Source organism: Trichomycterus rosablanca, chromosome 20 (assembly GCF_030014385.1).
Source record: "Trichomycterus rosablanca isolate fTriRos1 chromosome 20, fTriRos1.hap1, whole genome shotgun sequence".
Classification (NCBI taxonomy): domain Eukaryota; kingdom Metazoa; phylum Chordata; class Actinopteri; order Siluriformes; family Trichomycteridae; genus Trichomycterus; species Trichomycterus rosablanca.
Genome location: NC_086007.1, coordinates 2,343,506 through 2,365,419, shown reverse-complemented (window position 1 = coordinate 2,365,419; position 21,914 = coordinate 2,343,506). Strand labels below are relative to the sequence as shown.

The following is a 21,914-nucleotide window of genomic DNA, read 5'->3' as shown; positions in this document are numbered from 1 at the left end:
AAAGTCATGGGTTCGATTCCCAGGTGGGGCAGTCCGGGTCCTGTCTGTGTGGAGTTTGCATGTTCTCCCCGTGTCTGCGTGGGTTTCCTCCGGGAGCTCCGGTTTCCTCCCACAGTACAAAGACGTCCAAGAGAGGTGAATTGGAGATACAGAATTGAATCTTGTGTAATGAGTAACTACCGTTCCTGTCATGAATGTAACCAAAGTGTAAAACATGACGTTAAAATCCTAATAAAATAAATATAAATAAATTGTATTACATTAAACCCTGAAATTTGACCACAAATGATGATAAAATCTCAAATTTGGGACGCTTTTTACAGTTATTCAGCCTCTAACTAATTCTGATCGGGAGTTATTAAATGGGTATTATCTTTGTCTGTCTTATATTTTGAGTCTGTTTTATATTTATATTTTGAGTCTGTTTTATATTTATATTTATATATGATCTTACCGTGGGGGTACGCTATACAGGTGGCGCAGGTTTTGGAGGTCGCGGCTGCCAGCATCATGCACACGAAGTCCGACGCGTCTCGCGTCGTGTCGCCGTCTTGGTCCATGCGTGCGGCGGCTCTGGTCTCCAGCACGCGGCGTTTGATGCTCTCGTAGATCACGAAGTGGATCACCGTCTCCGAGATCCCGGCGTAGGACGCGGACATGCCGCGGTAAAACCCTCGCAGGCCGTCCGTCTGGTACACGCGCCGGATACACTCCAGAGCGCTCATGCGCCGCTCGCCGCGGTTTCTGGGGGGATGAACGATTTTTTTTTTTTGGTACTAGCTGCATCATCATGGTCAGGGTCACAGTAAGACTGGAGCCGTCAGGAATCACCGGCAGGTAGAGATACATCCTATCCCACACTTACCAGCATCTAAGGGCAATTTAGAGCAGCCAATCTATCTTCTAGCCATGAGAATAGCCATGCAGACAAGCTGAGAACATGCAAAACTCCAGACTTACAGACTGTAACCTTGAACGAGGATGAAACCCAGCTCCCTGGGACCCTTGTTAATGTTGTTGTGGCCACATAAAACCTAAGTCGTAGCCTATTGAAGCTCTCATCGCTGCCGCCACCCCCACCCCTAATCGAGGAATTGACCGGAGGCCGCAAAGGAACCCCGTTTCAGCCATCGTCCCTCCCCACACACACACACACACAGCCGATCGTCTGTGTAGGCGCCCTGCTGGCTGATAGCAGAGCTGAGAAATGAATCCGATATTAAAAGACTGAAATGATTCGAGTCGTGATTTTCCTTGACTACAACATTGCAATCCAAGACGCTGTTTACCTGGCGTCCAGTTGAAGACGGGTCTTGATCAGCCAGATCGGATTTGTTGCCGTGATGGCCGTAAATCCTGAGGAGGAACAAGATCAGATTTAGGATGTACATCAAACAAACAAAGCTTCAACGCGCTGCACTGACTGCGCCTCCGTGAACAAAAGCGAGCTCCAGAAACACTACGGTGGCCTGCACAGAGCCCTGACCCCAACCCCACTCCACACCTTCGGAGCTAATTGGACCGACCTTTTGATCAAATGTGCACAAATTCGGTAGACAGACAGATAGATAGGCAGACAAATCAATCCCAGTACCTAGTTACATAAATATGCACAAATTCCCACAGACACACTTCAAAGTCTAGTGCAAAAGTGGAGGTCCGGCTCTGTACTGATGTCCATGGTTTTCAAATGCGACGTCCAACAAGCAAACAAAAGTCTAACGATGTCTAACAAAGCAACGCAAACAGAGATGATGTGATAACCCACAGACCCCCGACTCTCAGACACTGAGTGCCAACCAGTCCTGTGGCACAGCTGACATTAGGCATTAAATCATACATGAGTCTATTTATTACTTCAATAATGAACAGATTTATTGATATGGACGATAGATCGATAGACAGACAGATAGACTGTTAGATAGATAGAGAGATAGATAGATAGATAGATAGACAGACAGGCAGATAGATAGATAGATAGATAGACAGACAGATAGACAGATAGACAGATAGAGACAGACAGTTAGATAGATAGACAGACAGACAGACAGATAGACAGACAGATAGACAGACAGACAGACAGACAGACAGACAGACAGACAGTTAGATAGATAGATAGATAGATACAGACAGTTAGATAGACAGACAGACAGACAGATAGATAGATAGATAGACAAATAGACAGATAGACAGACAGATAGACAGACAGACAGACAGACAGACAGATAGATAGACAGACAGACAGACAGACAGACAGACAGACAGATAGATAGATAGATAGATAGATAGATAGATAGATATGGATGGACAGACGGACAGACAGATAGAGATGGATAGACAGACAGACAGACAGATAGACAGATAATCAATCCCTGGAGCTAAATACATGGATCGAAAGTAATAGTACCCACTATAAACCACCAGTTGTCCCTAATAATACTGGAATAGCCTAGTGGTTAAGGTACAGGACTAGTAATCAGAAGGTTGCTGGTTCAAGCCCCACCACTGCCAGGTTGCTGCTGTTGGGCCCTTGAGCAAGGCCCTTAACCCTCAGTTGCTCAGACTGTATACTGTAACTAATGTAGATCACTTTGGATAAAGGAGTCTGCTAAAATTGCCGAAAATGTAAAAATGTAAAAAGTAATCAGGAGGTCTCTGGTTCAAGCCCCACTACAGCTAGGTTTCCACTGTTGGGCTCTTAAGCAGGGCATTGCTTGGATTGTAATCGGTCACAGTTGAAAATGTAATTGTAATTAACAGAGAACTGACACAGGATTCTGATATTTAAACAGTTCTACTTTTAATTTACCGAATATAGAACTTTTTATCAGCTTATTTGTAAAAAATGCATCTACCGAATAGCACTGGCAGTACGTGTGCTGACCACTAGAGGGCAACACGCAGCTATAAAACAGTGTACAGCAGTTCAGTTATGCAACAGTGGTATCAGTATTGCTGTCAGATGTTGGTATTGTTGGCATCAACACTAAAATTCCTGGAAGCTAAGAGAAATAAACACAGCGCTGTTTGGGTGTGTGAGAGTTTTACCTGCCATGCCAGCAGACACCATGTGCACCCAGGTGGAGTCGGGCTCCAGCAGCCGGTTCATTCGCTCCTTACTGGTGGAGTACGCCGCGAAGTAAATCGCCCTAAACGCACACGCGAACAAACATGAGTACAAACCCGCTCGCATTACCTCAACACTTCACTTCAACACGCAACTCAGTGGTTAAGGGATTGAACTGATGATCAGAAGGTCACTGGTTTAAGCCCCACTGCTGGGCCCTTGAGCAAGAGCTTAAACCTTAATTGCTTGGACTGATGGTCACAACTGTAAGTCGCCTCCGATGAAAGCTCCTGCTAAATGTCGTAAATGTAAGTGATTAGTCTCAGCTTTGCTACCGGTCAGCTGGGCGCCCCCTAGCAGGCACGATCGGCAGTGCAGACAGTACACTAGACAAAACTGAACACCAGTCTGCAGGGTGGGAAAATACCGGACTAAAAAGTGGGCATGGTCTTCAACGCTAGCCCGAGGCGACTGTACAGAAGATCAGCACGTGACTCTCCGTGCGCAAGACCGGACTCACGCGCCGATTCACCAAAGTACGGGCGAATAAGAAGGGACCGGTGGACCGTGCACACGTCAGAGGTAAATAGTAAAAATGATGAGCCAGGTGAGACTGTAAATTTGACTCAAACAGCACATTCATGCTGGAAAAGGAAAGGGCCTTCCCTAAACTGTTGCTGCAAAGCTTGAAGCATATGGTTTTCTTAATATAACTGATTTATTGCACAGTTTTAATTGTTAAGGCTGAAACACACAAAGCAGGTTGATACCAGGTTAAACATGCATGTTTTCTCACACACACACACACACACACACACACACACACACACACACACACACTTTCTTATCTGCTTATCCAATTAGGGTATGGGGTTGGGGTGCTGGAGCCTATCCCAGCTTCTCAATGGGCGCAAGGCACACAGTAACACCCTGGACAGGACGCCAGTCCATCGCAGGGCACACACACACACACACACACACACACACACACACACACACACACACACACACACACACACACACACACACACATTCACCTATAGGGCAATTCAGCATCTCCAATTAACCTGGCTGCATGTTTTTGGGCTGTGGGAGGAAACCGGAGCTCCCGGAGGAAACCCACGCAGACACGGGGAGAACATGCAAACTCCACACAGACAGGACCCGGACCGCCCCACCTGGGAATCGAACCCAGGACCTTCTTGCTGTGAGGCGACAGTGCTACCCACCGAGCCACCGTGCCACCACACACACACAAACACACACACTTAGCTAAATGTTGTACGACCAAACAAACTCCCTAACGTCTCGGCTAACACAAATCTGCCTCTTGCGCATCATTAATGCTGTTTAATGTCTATATAGCGTCCTCATTAAGGTACAGAGGCGCCATTTCCACCTGCTGCCTGCCAAAGCATGTTTTGATTTTCTGCTGTACTAACGTTCCAAAAAGCTTTTAGCACATCGATTTGCGCGGACGCTGACGTCAGGCTGAGGAAAAAGGCGAGTCGGCGAATGAGTGTTTGTCCATCTGACGTCTTCAGCGTGTCCCGAGCCTCGTCCTGGAGACGACGGGTGCTGTGCTGCGTAGAGTGAGCGCAAAACTACGAATTTGACCAAGGTTTGCGGTCTCAGCGCTCTGCTCATATTTTTCGTACTGTTTTATTAATGCCATGTTCATATTGTTTGTTTTTTCCCCTTTTTTAAATCCGCTTTGTTCAGGTCTGGGTCACGGTAGATCCGGTTTAAACACTGGGCACAAGGCAGGAACACCATGGACAGGGTGTTGATCCATAGCAGGGCGTAAGCCACCACCTTTTCACCCCATCCTGATTTATTTATTTATTTATTAATGCATTTTCTCCCCCTTTAGCGCGTCCAATTGCCCAATTTGCATCACGCCTCCTCTCTGCCTCTGCCGATCCCTGCCCTGACCGAGGAGATCGAAGCTAACCCACATCCCCTCCGACACGTGAGCAGCAAGCCGTATGCATCTTGCCACCCACACATTGACGAGTGTTGCGCCACCCAGCGTTGCGTGCGGAGAGACACACCCCGAGAGCGCTCCTTCCTCATCTCCGTGTAGGCGCCTCTAATCAGCCAGCAGAGGTCGTAACTGCGCCATTCTGACAGAGAGAGACCCCTATCCGGCTTAGGCCCGCCCATATGAACAACAGGCCAATCGTTGTTCATGTAGCCGCTCAGCCTCGGTCGGTAAGGCAGAGCTGGATTCGATGCGACGTACTCGAGATCCAGCTCCGGTTGCAGCGTGTGTTTTTAGCGCTGCGCCACCCGAGTGGCTACCCCCTCCTGATTTAGCCAATCAGCAATCAGACTGCAGTCTATGAGGGCTGGCATGTTCTCCCGTGTCTGTGTGGGTTGCTGACGGATATTCGGGGTGTGAGTGATACCCTGTGATGGACTGGCTCACTGCCCAACTGTGCATTCCTGCCTTATTCCGAGCGCTACCGGGATAAAGGTAAAACAGAAGCTTCAGGCTAAATTTGGAATACGGGTCAAACCACACACATCACCTGCTGCTCCCGTCTATATTGACCTTTAACCTTGTTTTAAGGGATTAACGTGATCCCCACCCTGAGCCGAACTGTTTGTCTATCAACTGGAAACATACAGCGTGTCTGCTGGCCCTGAAAAGGTGTGTGTGTGTGTGTGTGTGTGTTTTGTTTTTTTGTTGAGAATTGTAAGCACCCCTGGAACCGTTTTTGTGCTGCTCGGTTGGAAGGTATACAGTTACTGACTGTAATCCAACTCCGCACAAATCAGTGACACCCCAGACTAGACAAAAATTGGTCTTCACGACTGTGGGTGTTGTGGCACGACGCGCAAGTCCAGCAGTGCCAAGTCTCCAATTGGGTTTCTCCTCGTTGTGGGAGCAGCAGCGACCTCTGCTGTCCAGTCAGAACAAAAGCAGGAGTAGTGGAGGAACGCATAAAGCAAAGTGGGCGGGCTCTGTGTCAAAATCCACCACCGGCTGTTGTAAAGAAGCAGTCATCAGTTCACAGGTAAATGTCAATGTTTAATGGACAATTTTGTGTCTCCAGTTCACCTCATTTGCACGTCTTTGTACTGTGGGAGGAAACCGGAGCTCCAGAGGATCACACACAGACACGGGGAGAACATACTGATATGACTTTTTACACGATGTTAAAAATGGACATATTCGATATATCGAGTATGTCTAGGATACACAGGTTACCTTTTAAGAACATTTCTGTAGCGCGTGAGCGGGTGGGCGCGTGCACGCGCACACATGCAAACCGAAACACTGAGTCAGGAGTCAGAAACGACTCTTTTGAAACGAATTATTCATTGGAATCGAATCAGGGAGCTGTGCTCTTATCTATGGTAAAGATTCAGAATCAGTTCATTTGTGAAAAAGATTCATTCAGGGTTCAAGCCCTGAAAAACGGCTGTATAAACCAATCAGAGCTTCCGAATTCAGATTTTGGGCGGAATTTCAACCTCTCTTGACTGGTTTCAGCTTTTTACCTTATAGGAGGATAAACACAGTTGAAAATATATTAATATTAGAGATGGGACGATCGATCGGCTACGAATCGGTATCGGACGATTTTTAATCAAAATATGCTATCGGCGATCGGCGATATTTCCTAAAAGTAGCCGATCCGATCGTGTGATATATAAAGATCACGTTAAGTTAACAGCTCAGTGGATCGATCCAGACTTTGAGCTACGAAGCACCAACCATCACATCACCGTTCATCAACCATCGTACAGAAACCATCGTGAAAGCTCTTACGATGTAATTTTGCTGATTGTAATATTTACTTTAAAAAGATAATTCAACCCGGTCACATCTGAGTCGATTCTATCAGCACGTTATATAAACTCCTGGTTCACTTTGGTAAATCGTGAGCGGTTCTTACTTGTGATGTAGATGAGAACAGAAGACGTTACAGAGCCAATCAGAGGCAAAAGTTTATTCATTACCAAATTCGTTAGTTCAGGATCATCTGCTGAACTTTTAGAAAACTTTTAGCTCCTTAGACGGAACGAGTCTGACTCGGTTACAGATCTGTGCTAATAGCAGTGTAATGAAGCTTTTTAATGTAAGAGAGTCACACAGAATGTTCTGTAGTATCTGGTGTTTATTTAAAACCACGACATTTAATTAATAACAGTAAACACGGAGAGATAACTGAGAAGAGAAACTTACGCTTCACATAAAAACGAATCAACTCATGAATCAATGAATCACTTATAGCGATACTGTGAACTCTGCGTCTCTGTAACTCTGTAACTGCGTCTCTTCTAAAGGCACAAACACACACACGCGCGCTGCTCCGGTTTATCTTTACTGTGAGGCTCTTTTTAAGTTAATTTACTGCTAATCCCCCCCCCCAACCCCCCACCCCCCCCCCCGTCGGGATCGGCTATCGGCCGATGTCCCTGAAAGGAGATCGGAATCGGTGCCAAAAACCCCGATCGGTCCATCTCTAATTAATATATTCTGGAAATATTCCGGAAACATAAGGCGGCCTTCAAGAAGAAAATCAAGATGATTATATCCCTAACGGAACGACACACGGATATAAATTTGATTCGCAATTTGAGGAACAGAAGCTCAGGTAAGCAGCAGTTATGATTTTATGCTGCTGTGTGGCTGATCTGGGTCGTGGTGCTGCTGTTTAACGTGCACTTTCGATTTGAAATGATAGCAAAGCATTATCAAATATTGAACATTTTAGGGATTTTTTTTTATGCTCATTTATTTAAAGTAAAATGGACAGAATAAATGTGATTGTGAGATTCTGCTGGTTTGTTTGATGCAAATATTGTCAATATGAATACAAATACAAATACAGCCTTATAATAATACAAAATATAAACACTGTAATTCTGCCACTGTATTTAAGTTTACATTATATCGTATCATATCGTATATCGCCACTTCTCAAAAGCATATCGAGATATTAGTTTTTTTAGTCATATCGCACAACCCTACTGGCAATCATGAACTAAATATATCCACACGTTCTAACTGGGAGATTTATGGAGATCATTTGTGAGTCAAATTATGAATTGAACAAAAGTTGAGCAAACATCAAAATATCTTTGGGACGAGAAGAGAGCAAATTACCTTGAGGGGGCCACGCCTACTAGATTGGGGCCCAGACCGCGAAACAAAGAGCGGGGGCCTTCTTTCTCCAGAATTAACCTGTAAGAGAGAAAAACAATGATGGTAATGATGGTTGTACTTCAGGATTATTGGCTCACACACACGTTATGTAAAAATAACAATAAATAATGTATTTTTATTAGGTTTATGAGTACATTATATTGCCAAAAGTATTCGCTCGTCTGCCTTCACACGCATATGAACTTGAGTGACGTCCCATTCTTAATCCATAGGGTTTAATATGATGTGGGCTCACCCTTTGCAGCTTTAACAGCTTCAACTCTTCTGGAAAGGCTTTCCACAAGGTTTAGGAGTGCGTTTATGGGAATTTTTCCATGCTGGAATTCACTGAGCTCCTGAGAGCGACCCGTTCTTTCACTAACGTGTGTAGAAGCGTCTGCATGCCGAGGTGCTCGGTTTTATACACCTGTGGCCACGGAAGTGATCGGAACACATGAATTCAATGATTTGGACGGGTGAGTGAATACTTTTGGCAGTATAGTGTATATTTACTCTACAGCTAAGCTCAGCACATTTCCACAATAACGAGGCCCGTCAATCTTTCTCACACTGTCCAGGAACAAACATGCCTGGAGTCTATAAAAGCCAGTAGGGCGTGAAATAAGTTCTTCATTTTACAAACACTGTGACTATTTTATGAGCTTATTGTCCATAAACCTGTTTAAAGATGTGAATGATTAAACCTGCTCCTGTTCTGTAGTTGTTAATGTCTATGTGTTGGTTAAGATTTTACACTGCTTGGTGCAGCAGTAACATAAAAAAACGGGTTACGGAGGAATAAAACAAACAATAATAATTAAATAATCTTGTATGCAAACGCCCCCTTGTGGAGGCTTTATGTTATATCTTGTATAGAGAGAGTAAGGGTCACAACATGTGGGTGGCTTAAAAAAATCTCAGCTGTGCTATCAGCTGGTTGGGAAATACGTGTCTTGGTTAAATAAGTACATTAATTATTTCATTTGACTTCCTGATGCAACCTTCTTATTTATCCGGGCTCGGGACCGGCACTAAAGGTGCACTGATGTGTTTGTACCACCATGCATCTTCTGTTTTTGTGAACCCAGCCTGGGATTCGAACCGCCGCAACTTGTACACTGTGGTTACCGGCGGCATGGCTCTTAACATTAAGCCAAAATTAAAAACACTTGGCGTTCTGCACCACAAACAGCTCAGAAAATGCGAAACGGAAAGAGCGACGCCCTACATGAGCTGTTTATTTCAATCTGCTGGTACTCAATGTTCTGCCAGTAATAAGAAGTTCCCACACCTTTTTACTGGGCCAAAATCTAGCGAGCGAGTCCGTTCTAAACACCTCAGCGATCTTTACTTTGCCGAGCGTGTTCACTGGTTTTACCTTCGTGCCAACCGTTACCAGACACCGACCCCGAAGATATCAAGTCACTGACCTACATACTACGACACAGCTTCATCATTTGCACAATGCAGGAACACGAGGAGCCGCCGTCAGCATCGTTTGCTGTTCTTCATCTCCCCCGTGACGCTCGAGCAGAACAATCGTGTGACTTGTGAAAAGGAGAGAAAAGGGCGGTCGAGAGTGGCACGGTGAGCCCTGGTGTGCCAAACGGCTTGGCACTTCTTACCCTCGCAGAACGTGAAACGCTACGGTGCGAGTGCAGTGATTGGTCGCTACAGGGGGAGTGTGAGGAGTAAGACCAAGAAGAGAACAGACCCTTTCAGCCCTAAAAGTAAATAAATAAATAAAACACACACACACACACACACAGAGTGACCCAGCAGTTCAGCTTAAAGATTAAATGCAAATAAGAAAAAAATCCTGGGAACTTATAAACTTATTTCTACAGTTTATTTTTTTTATCATATATAAGACCACAAAAGATTTTTAGGTCAAACGAGTGACCCAAATCTGTCCGATAATCTCAACCTCGACATTTAAAATAGTCCTCATGTCTGATACTACAGCCAACGAGGCCAGGAGTCAAAGCCATCACAACGGTTTAAATATGGACTGGGCACCTGGCACCTCTCAAACCCGTTTCTATTCACGTTACGGCTACTCAGGGTCGCTCTGTATGACACCATGTCAATAAAATCTTGGTCGGCCAAGTGGCCGACCGTGCGGTCTCATGTTTCCTCTGTGTCAGGCTATCAGGGATGCACTGATAAAAATTGTTCGGCATTTCATATATGCTTTGTGGACAGTGGTAGCTCAGCGGTTAAGTTACTGGACTAGTAATCAGACCAATTACTGCCAGGTTAGATAGATACTTTATTAATCCCGAAGGAAATTAAGGAAACAGTTGCCACTGTTGGACCCTTGAGCAGCGCTCTTAACCCCTAATTGCATACACTGATCAGCCATAACATTAAAACCACCTCCTTGTTTCTACACTCACTGTCCATTTTATCAGCTCCACTTACCATATAGAAGCACTTTGTAGTTCTACAATTACTGACTGTAGTCCATCTATTTTCATGCTGCTCTTCAATGGTCAGGACCCCCACAGAGCAGGTATTATTTAGGTGGTGGATTATTCTCAGCACTGCAGTGGCACTGACATGGTGGTGGTGTGTTAGTGTGTGTTGTGCTGGTATGAGTGGATCAGACACAGCAGCGAATATTGGAGAATAGTCCACCAACCAAAAAAACATCCAGCCAACAGCGCCCCGTGGGCAGCGTCCTGTGACCACTGATGAAGGTCTAGAAGATGACCGACTCGAAAAGCAGCAATAGATGAGCGATCATCTCTGACTTTACATCTACAAGGTGGACCGACTAGGTAGGCGTGTCTAATAGAGTGGACAGTGAGTGGACACGGTATTCAAAAACTCCAGCAGCGCTGCTGTGTCTGATCCACTCATACCAGCACAACACACACTAACACACCACCACCATGTCAGTGTCACTGCAGTGCTGAGAATGATCCACCACCTAAATAATACCTGCTCTGTGGTGGTCCTGTGGGGGTCCTGACCATTGAAGAACAGGGTGAAAGGGAGCTAACAAAGCATGCAGAGAAACAGATGGACTACAGTCAGTAATTGTAGGACTACAAAGTGCTTCTATATGGTAAGTGGAGCTGATAAAATGGACAGTGAGTGTAGAAACAAGGAGGTGGTTTTAATGTTCACCTTGAGTAAACTCCTCCAGCTTTTACGAGCACTCTCGTGCAAATGGGAGCAAACCATGATTCAATATCTCTCACACACACACACACACACACACACACACACACACACACACACACACACACACACCCTTCATTCAGCTCCACATAATGGATCTGTATTGAAATATGACTGTACTGCCCCACGCGGCACGCACACATTTGTACTCCTGTGCGTATAAACCCTGGTATTATCATTTCTCTGTGACACCATGTCTGGCACATGCACCGAGTTTCCGTGTGTGAATGTGAGTAAAAGGGTCACGCTATCAGGTAGGGAGCAAAAAAAAAAACCCATACTTGAGGCAGTGCAGGGGTCCGGGCGCGGCCACGCGGGTCACGCTGGCTCCGTTCACTGCGCTGAGGTGAACGCTGGAGATGTAGAACGTTATGGAGGAGGACTGCAGCCTGGTCTTCACCACCTCCAAAGGACACGTCAGAATGGCTCCCACCGTACCTCCACATCTACAGAGGGAAGGAGAAACAGAGATGAGTGATCATTACCACTACATCTAACCTCAACACGACCTTCGCACTGTTTTATCCTGGTCAGGGTCACGGTGGGTCTGGTTTCCACAGAATCACTGGGTGTAAAGCAGTATTACACTGTACAACAGGTAGTTCCGACCTTACAATCTGATTGGTCGAGAAGCGTTCTAGCCGTGCTGATATTGGTGATAACGGCACGGCCTTTTCACACCACAATGGTATTACTCCGCTGACGCGTTGCCATTGACGACGAGTTTCATGCACACAAACGCGCACGCAGGCGACACAGACTTTATTCCCGGTCACGTTTTAAATCCGTTATCTGATATACAATCTAGCGCACTGTGTAGGGAACATATATCCATGATCTGATACACAATCTAGTGCACTGTGTAGGGAACATATATCCATGATCTGATACACAATCTAGTGCACTATGTAGGGAACATATATCCATGATCTGATACACAATCTAGCGCACTGTGTAGGGAACATATATCCATGATCTGATACACAATCTAGTGCACTATGTAGGGAACATATATCCATGATCTGATACACAATCTACTGCACTGTGTAGGGAACATATATCCATGATCTGATACACAATCTAGTGCACTGTGTAGGGAACATATATCCATGATCTGATACACAATCTAGTGCACTGTGTAGGGAACATATATCCATGATCTGATACACAATCTAGTGCACTATGTAGGGAACATATATCCATGATCTGATACACAATCTAGCGCACTGTGTAGGGAACATATATCCATGATCTGATACACAATCTAGTGCACTATGTAGGGAACATATATCCATGATCTGATACACAATCTACTGCACTGTGTAGGGAACATATATCCATGATCTGATACACAATCTAGTGCACTGTGTAGGGAACATATATCCATGATCTGATACACAATCTAGTGCACTGTGTAGGGAACATATATCCATGATCTGATACACAATCTAGTGCACTATGTAGGGAACATATATCCATGATCTGATACACAATCTAGCGCACTGTGTAGGGAACATATATCCATGATCTGATACACAATCTAGTGCACTATGTAGGGAACATATATCCATGATCTGATACACAATCTAGCGCACTGTGTAGGGAACATATATCCATGATCTGATACACAATCTAGTGCACTATGTAGGGAACATATATCCATGATCTGATACACAATCTAGTGCACTATGTAGGGAACATATATCCATGATCTGATACACAATCTAGTGCACTGTGTAGGGAACATATATCCATGATCTGATACACAATCTAGTGCACTATGTAGGGAACATATATCCATGATCTGATACACAATCTAGTGCACTGTGTAGGGAACATATATCCATGATCTGATACACAATCTAGTGCACTATGTAGGGAACATATATCCATGATCTGATACACAATCTACTGCACTGTGTAGGGAACATATATCCATGATCTGATACACAATCTAGTGCACTATGTAGGGAACATATATCCATGATCTGATACACAATCTAGTGCACTGTGTAGGGAACATATATCCATGATCTGATACACAATCTAGTGCACTGTGTAGGAAACATATATCCATGATCTGATACACAATCTAGTGCACTATGTAGGGAACATATATCCATGATCTGATACACAATCTAGTGCACTGTGTAGGGAACATATATCCATGATCTGATACACAATCTAGTGCACTGTGTAGGGAACATATATCCATGATCTGATACACTATCTAGTGCACTATGTAGGGAACATATATCCATGATCTGATACACAATCTAGTGCACTGTGTAGGGAACATATATCCATGATCTGATACACACTCTAGTGCACTATGTAGGGAACATATATCCATGATCTGATACACAATCTAGTGCACTGTGTAGGGAACATATATCCATGATCTGATACACAATCTAGTGCACTATGTAGGGAACATATATCCATGATCTGATACACAATCTAGTGCACTGTGTAGGGAACATATATCCATGATCTGATACACAATCTAGTGCACTGTGTAGGGAACATATATCCATGATCTGATACACAATCTAGTGCACTATGTAGGGAACATATATCCATGATCTGATACACAATCTAGTGCACTATGTAGGGAACATATATCCATGATCTGATACACAATCTAGTGCACTATGTAGGGAACATATATCCATGATCTGATACACAATCTAGTGCACTATGTAGGGAACATATATCCATGATCTGATAAACAATCTAGTGCACTATGTAGGGAACATACATCCATGATCTGATACACAATCTAGTGCACTATGTAGGAAACATATATCCATGATCTGATACACAATCTAGTGCACTGTGTAGGGAACATATATCCATGATCTGATACACAATCTAGTGCACTATGTAGGGAACATATATCCATGATCTGATACACTATCTAGTGCACTATGTAGGGAACATATATCCATGATCTGATACACTATCTAGTGCACTATGTAGGGAACATATATCCATGATCTGATACACAATCTAGTGCACTATGTAGGGAACATATATCCATGATCTGATACACTATCTAGTGCACTATGTAGGGAACATATATCCATGATTTGATACACAATCTAGTGCACTATGTAGGGAACATATATCCATGATCTGATACACAATCTAGTGCACTGTGTAGGGAACATACTGTATATCCATGATCTGATACACAATCTAGTGCACTATGTAGGGAACATATATCCATGATCTGATACACAATCTAGCGCACTATGTAGGGAACATATATCCATGATCTGATACACAATCTAGCGCACTGTGTAGGGAACATATATCCATGATCTGATACACAATCTAGTGCACTATGTAGGGAACATATATCCATGATCTGATACACAATCTAGCGCACTGTGTAGGGAACATATATCCATGATCTGATACACAATCTAGTGCACTATGTAGGGAACATATATCCATGATCTGATACACAATCTAGCGCACTATGTAGGGAACATATATCCATGATCTGATACACAATCTAGCGCACTGTGTAGGGAACATATATCCATGATCTGATACACAATCTAGCGCAATGTGTAGGGAACATATATCCATGATCTGATACACAATCTAGTGCACTATGTAGGGAACATATATCCATGATCTGATACACAATCTAGTGCACTATGTAGGGAACATATATCCATGATCTGATACACAATCTAGCGCACTGTGTAGGGAACATATATCCATGATCTGATACACAATCTAGTGCACTATGTAGGGAACATATATCCATGATCTGATACACAATCTAGTGCACTATGTAGGGAACATATATCCATGATCTGATACACAATCTAGTGCACTATGTAGGGAACATATATCCATGATCTGATACACAATCTAGTGCACTATGTAGGGAACATATATCCATGATCTGATACACAATCTAGTGCACTGTGTAGGGAACATATATCCATGATCTGATACACAATCTAGTGCACTATGTAGGGAACATATATCCATGATCTGATACACTATCTAGTGCACTATGTAGGGAACATATATCCATGATTTGATACACAATCTAGTGCACTATGTAGGGAACATATATCCATGATCTGATACACAATCTAGTGCACTGTGTAGGGAACATACTGTATATCCATGATCTGATACACAATCTAGTGCACTATGTAGGGAACATATATCCATGATCTGATACACAATCTAGCGCACTATGTAGGGAACATATATCCATGATCTGATACACAATCTAGCGCACTGTGTAGGGAACATATATCCATGATCTGATACACAATCTAGTGCACTATGTAGGGAACATATATCCATGATCTGATACACAATCTAGCGCACTGTGTAGGGAACATATATCCATGATCTGATACACAATCTAGTGCACTATGTAGGGAACATATATCCATGATCTGATACACAATCTAGCGCACTATGTAGGGAACATATATCCATGATCTGATACACAATCTAGCGCACTGTGTAGGGAACATATATCCATGATCTGATACACAATCTAGCGCAATGTGTAGGGAACATATATCCATGATCTGATACACAATCTAGTGCACTATGTAGGGAACATATATCCATGATCTGATACACAATCTAGTGCACTATGTAGGGAACATATATCCATGATCTGATACACAATCTAGCGCACTGTGTAGGGAACATATATCCATGATCTGATACACAATCTAGTGCACTATGTAGGGAACATATATCCATGATCTGATACACAATCTAGTGCACTATGTAGGGAACATATATCCATGATCTGATACACAATCTAGTGCACTATGTAGGGAACATATATCCATGATCTGATACACAATCTAGTGCACTGTGTAGGGAACATATATCCATGATCTGATACACAATCTAGTGCACTATGTAGGGAACATATATCCATGATCTGATACACAATCTAGTGCACTATGTAGGGAACATATATCCATGATCTGATACACAATCTAGTGCACTATGTAGGGAACATATATCCATGATCTGATACACAATCTAGTGCACTGTGTAGGGAACATATATCCATGATCTGATACACAATCTAGTGCACTGTGTAGGGAACATATATCCATGATCTGATACACTATCTAGTGCACTATGTAGGGAACATATATCCATGATTTGATACACAATCTAGTGCACTATGTAGGGAACATATATCCATGATCTGATACACAATCTAGTGCACTGTGTAGGGAACATACTGTATATCCATGATCTGATACACAATCTAGTGCACTATGTAGGGAACATATATCCATGATCTGATACACAATCTAGTGCACTATGTAGGGAACATATATCCATGATCTGATACACAATCTAGCGCAATGTGTAGGGAACATATATCCATGATCTGATACACAATCTAGTGCACTATGTAGGGAACATATATCCATGATCTGATACACAATCTAGCGCACTGTGTAGGGAACATATATCCATGATCTGATACACAATCTAGTGCACTGTGTAGGGAACATATATCCATGATCTGATACACAATCTAGTGCACTATGTAGGGAACATATATCCATGATCTGATACACAATCTAGCGCACTGTGTAGGGAACATATATCCATGATCTGATACACAATCTAGTGCACTATGTAGGGAACATATATCCATGATCTGATACACAATCTAGTGCACTATGTAGGGAACATATATCCATGATCTGATACACAATCTAGCGCACTGTGTAGGGAACATATATCCATGATCTGATACACTATCTAGTGCACTATGTAGGGAACATATATCCATGATCTGATACACAATCTAGCGCAATGTGTAGAGAACATACTGTATATCCATGATCTGATACACAATCTAGTGCACTATGTAGGGAACATATATCCATGATCTGATACACAATCTAGTGCACTATGTAGGGAACATATATCCATGATCTGATACACAATCTAGTGCACTGTGTAGGGAACATATATCCATGATCTGATACACAATCTAGTGCACTATGTAGGGAACATATATCCATGATCTGATACACAATCTAGTGCACTATGTAGGGAACATATATCCATGATCTGATACACAATCTAGTGCACTATATAGGGAACATATATCCATGATCTGATACACAATCTAGTGCACTGTGTAGGGAACATATATCCATGATCTGATACACAATCTAGTGCACTATGTAGGGAACATATATCCATGATCTGATACACAATCTAGTGCACTATGTAGGGAACATATATCCATGATCTGATACACAATCTAGTGCACTATGTAGGGAACATATATCCATGATCTGATACACAATCTAGTGCACTGTGTAGGGAACATATATCCATGATCTGATACACAATCTAGTGCACTATGTAGGGAACATATATCCATGATCTGATACACAATCTAGCGCACTGTGTAGGGAACATATATCCATGATCTGATACACAATCTAGTGCACTATGTAGGGAACATATATCCATGATCTGATACACAATCTAGCGCACTATGTAGGGAACATATATCCATGATCTGATACACAATCTAGTGCACTATGTAGGGAACATATATCCATGATCTGATACACAATCTAGTGCACTGTGTAGGGAACATATATCCATGATCTGATACACAATCTAGTGCACTATGTAGGGAACATATATCCATGATCTGATACACAATCTAGTGCACTATGTAGGGAACATATATCCATGATCTGATACACAATCTAGTGCACTGTGTAGGGAACATATATCCATGATCTGATACACAATCTAGTGCACTATGTAGGGAACATGTGTAGGGAACATATATCCATGATCTGATACACAATCTAGCGCACTGTGTAGGGAACATATATCCATGATCTGATACACAATCTAGTGCACTGTGTAGGGAACATATATCCATGATCTGATACACAATCTAGTGCACTGTGTAGGGAACATATATCCATGATCTGATACACAATCTAGCGCACTGTGTAGGGAACATATATCCATGATCTGATACACAATCTAGTGCACTGTGTAGGGAACATACTGTATATCCATGATCTGATACACAATCTAGTGCACTATGTAGGGAACATATATCCATGATCTGATACACAATCTAGTGCACTGTGTAGGGAACATATATCCATGATCTGATACACAATCTAGTGCACTATGTAGGGAACATGTGTAGGGAACATATATCCATGATCTGATACACAATCTAGCGCACTGTGTAGGGAACATATATCCATGATCTGATACACAATCTAGTGCACTGTGTAGGGAACATATATCCATGATCTGATACACAATCTAGTGCACTGTGTAGGGAACATATATCCATGATCTGATACACAATCTAGTACACTATGTAGGGAACATATATCCATGATCTGATACACAATCTAGTGCACTATGTAGGGAACATTAATGTGTTTGTAACACGAACAGTTAGCTTAATAGCCCTGTTAGCAGCATCTAGAAGTTCTGTTTTCACCCATAATCCTTTGGTGTGTGCGAGAGGTTTTTTATTTATTTTTTTTTCCCTTCAGAAGTTCTTGACTTTTTCTTCTTGTTGTTCTTACCTCCCTGAAATGAGTTTTTGCAACTTGGGATGTCTGCTTTGTAGTGTTAAACTTTATATTGGTTGTGGAACTACTTTTTGGCGGAAGGTATTGTCAATATTAAAGCATATTTATTATGAAATTCAGGGCTTCATTGATTTATTTTCTTTCTTTATTTTGTAAAAACTGTTGTATAAAAGCAATAGAACACTCGAGGTCGTGTGTTATTCGCGATAACACACTCCCTCTCGTGTTCTATTGCTTAATTACGCCACGGATAGGATGCCAATTGATCGTGGGGCCTAGGTCGCCACACCCCCCTTCCAAGAAATAGCCAATCATGTATGTAGGTATGTAGATGCCTGACATAGAAGAATCTGGAATGCCTTTATTTGTCATATATACGTATACATGTGTACAGTACATCGAAATACTTTCTTCTCGTATCCCAGCTTGTTTGGAAGCTGGGGCCCCTGAAGCAGGGAGAGTTAGGGCCTTGCTCAAGGGCCCAACAGTGGCTGCATGGCACAGCTGGGATTCAAACCCTCAACCTTTCAGTTGATAGCCCAAAGCTCTACCCACTAGGCTACCACTGTCGCCGTGGGTCCGATTCCCACTGGGAAACACTGGGCACAAGGAAGGAATACCCAGGACAGGACCTATAACCAGCAATCATGCCTGTTTGGACGTTAGCACCTGATCTCAGCAGTGGTGGGCTAGCATAATAAAGTGACTGTACCAACTACATGTCTTAAGCATGTCTGACATGTCCCAATCACAACAGACAAAGGCTAGGTACACTAGGTAGGGGTATCTCTGTGCCATCATGCCAGGTACACGACCCTTAAAACTGGCACCCTTAAACGTAATAATCATTTTTATATGATATATATACAGTGTATCACAAAAGTGAGTACACCCCTCACATTTCTGCAGATATTTAAGTATATCTTTTCATGGGACAACACTGACAAAATGACACTTTGACACAATGAAAAGTAGTCTGTGTGCAGCTTATATAACAGTGTAAATTTATTCTTCCCTCAAAATAACTCAATATACAGCCATTAATGTCTAAACCACCGGCAACAAAAGTGAGTACACCCCTTAGTGAAAGTTCCTAAAGTGTCAATATTTTGTGTGGCCACCATTATTTCCCAGAACGGCCTTAACTCTCCTGGGCATGGAGTTTACCAGAGCTTCACAGGTTGCCACTGGAATGCTTTTCCACTCCTCCATGACGACATCACGGAGCTGGTGGATATTCGAGACTTTGCGCTCCTCCACCTTCCGCTTGAGGATGCCCCAAAGATGTTCTATTGGGTTTAGGTCTGGAGACATGCTTGGCCAGTCCATCACCTTTACCCTCAGCCTCTTCAATAAAGCAGTGGTCGTCTTAGAGGTGTGTTTGGGGTCATTATCATGCTGGAACACTGCCCTGCGACCCAGTTTCCGGAGGGAGGGGATCATGCTCTGCTTCAGTATTTCACAGTACATATTGGAGTTCATGTGTCCCTCAATGAAATGTAACTCCCCAACACCTGCTGCACTCATGCAGCCCCAGACCATGGCATTCCCACCACCATGCTTGACTGTAGGCATGACACACTTATCTTTGTACTCCTCACCTGATTGCCGCCACACATGCTTGAGACCATCTGAACCAAACAAATTAATCTTGGTCTCATCAGACCATAGGACATGGTTCCAGTAATCCATGTCCTTTGTTGACATGTCTTCAGCAAACTGTTTGCGGGCTTTCTTGTGTAGAGACTTCAGAAGAGGCTTCCTTCTGGGGTGACAGCCATGCAGACCAATTTGATGTAGTGTGCGGCGTATGGTCTGAGCACTGACAGGCTGACCCCCCACCTTTTCAATCTCTGCAGCAATGCTGACAGCACTCCTGCGCCTATCTTTCAAAGACAGCAGTTGGATGTGATGCTGAGCACGTGCACTCAGCTTCTTTGGACGACCAACGCGAGGTCTGTTCTGAGTGGACCCTGCTCTTTTAAAACGCTGGATGATCTTGGCCACTGTGCTGCAGCTCAGTTTCAGGGTGTTGGCAATCTTCTTGTAGCCTTGGCCATCTTCATGTAGCGCAACAATTCGTCTTTTAAGATCCTCAGAGAGTTCTTTGCCATGAGGTGCCATGTTGGAACTTTCAGTGACCAGTATGAGAGAGTGTGAGAGCTGTACTACTAAATTGAACACACCTGCTCCCTATGCACACCTGAGACCTAGTAACACTAACGAGTCACATGACATTTTGGAGGGAAAATGACAAGCAGTGCTCAATTTGGACATTTAGGGGTGTAGTCTCTTAGGGGTGTACTCACTTTTGTTGCCGGTGGTTTAGACGTTAATGGCTGTATATTGAGTTATTTTGAGGGAAGAATAAATTTACACTGTTATATAAGCTGCACACAGACTACTTTTCATTGTGTCAAAGTGTCATTTTGTCAGTGTTGTCCCATGAAAAGATATACTTAAATATCTGCAGAAATGTGAGGGGTGTACTCACTTTTGTGATACACTGTATATATATATATATATTGTTTCAGTATATATATGGGTCACCACAGCAGATCGTCCATCTAGCAAAGCTTTTAATAAGCAGCTATTTTTATCACAATGCTCTAAATGAAAGTACTGGAGTGACTCGGAGAACCAGATATCTCTTACATCGCATGTCTAAAACATATCCAGACAATACTGGAATGATGCAATGCTGCCAACAGGTCGTCTCACGCTGCAGTGGTTTTACGGTTTGAGGACCTGGTGAACAACGACAAGTCTTACATGATTATTTAAAGTGACTAAAATACAGACAGTGAAGAGACATTTGAACAGTCTACAACACGGAAAACACACAAAGTTCGTAAGTATGTCGACGTCTGACCACGAG

At 43.1% G+C, this 21,914-nt stretch overlaps 1 protein-coding gene across 1 annotated transcript in view; it reads right to left on the bottom strand.

Annotated features, from left to right (window-relative positions):
- LOC134334577 (solute carrier family 25 member 36-A-like) overlaps nt 1-21,914 on the bottom strand; it is a 29,528-nt gene that overhangs the window by 3,414 nt on the left and 4,200 nt on the right. Inside the window, exons 2-6 of the mRNA XM_063016947.1 lie at nt 11,699-11,863; nt 8,190-8,267; nt 3,049-3,149; nt 1,290-1,356; nt 455-744 (exon numbers count right to left, since the gene is read on the bottom strand). Of these exons, the coding sequence (XP_062873017.1) occupies nt 455-744; nt 1,290-1,356; nt 3,049-3,149; nt 8,190-8,267; nt 11,699-11,863 (701 nt within the window). The remainder of the gene's footprint in view (nt 1-454; nt 745-1,289; nt 1,357-3,048; nt 3,150-8,189; nt 8,268-11,698; nt 11,864-21,914) is intronic.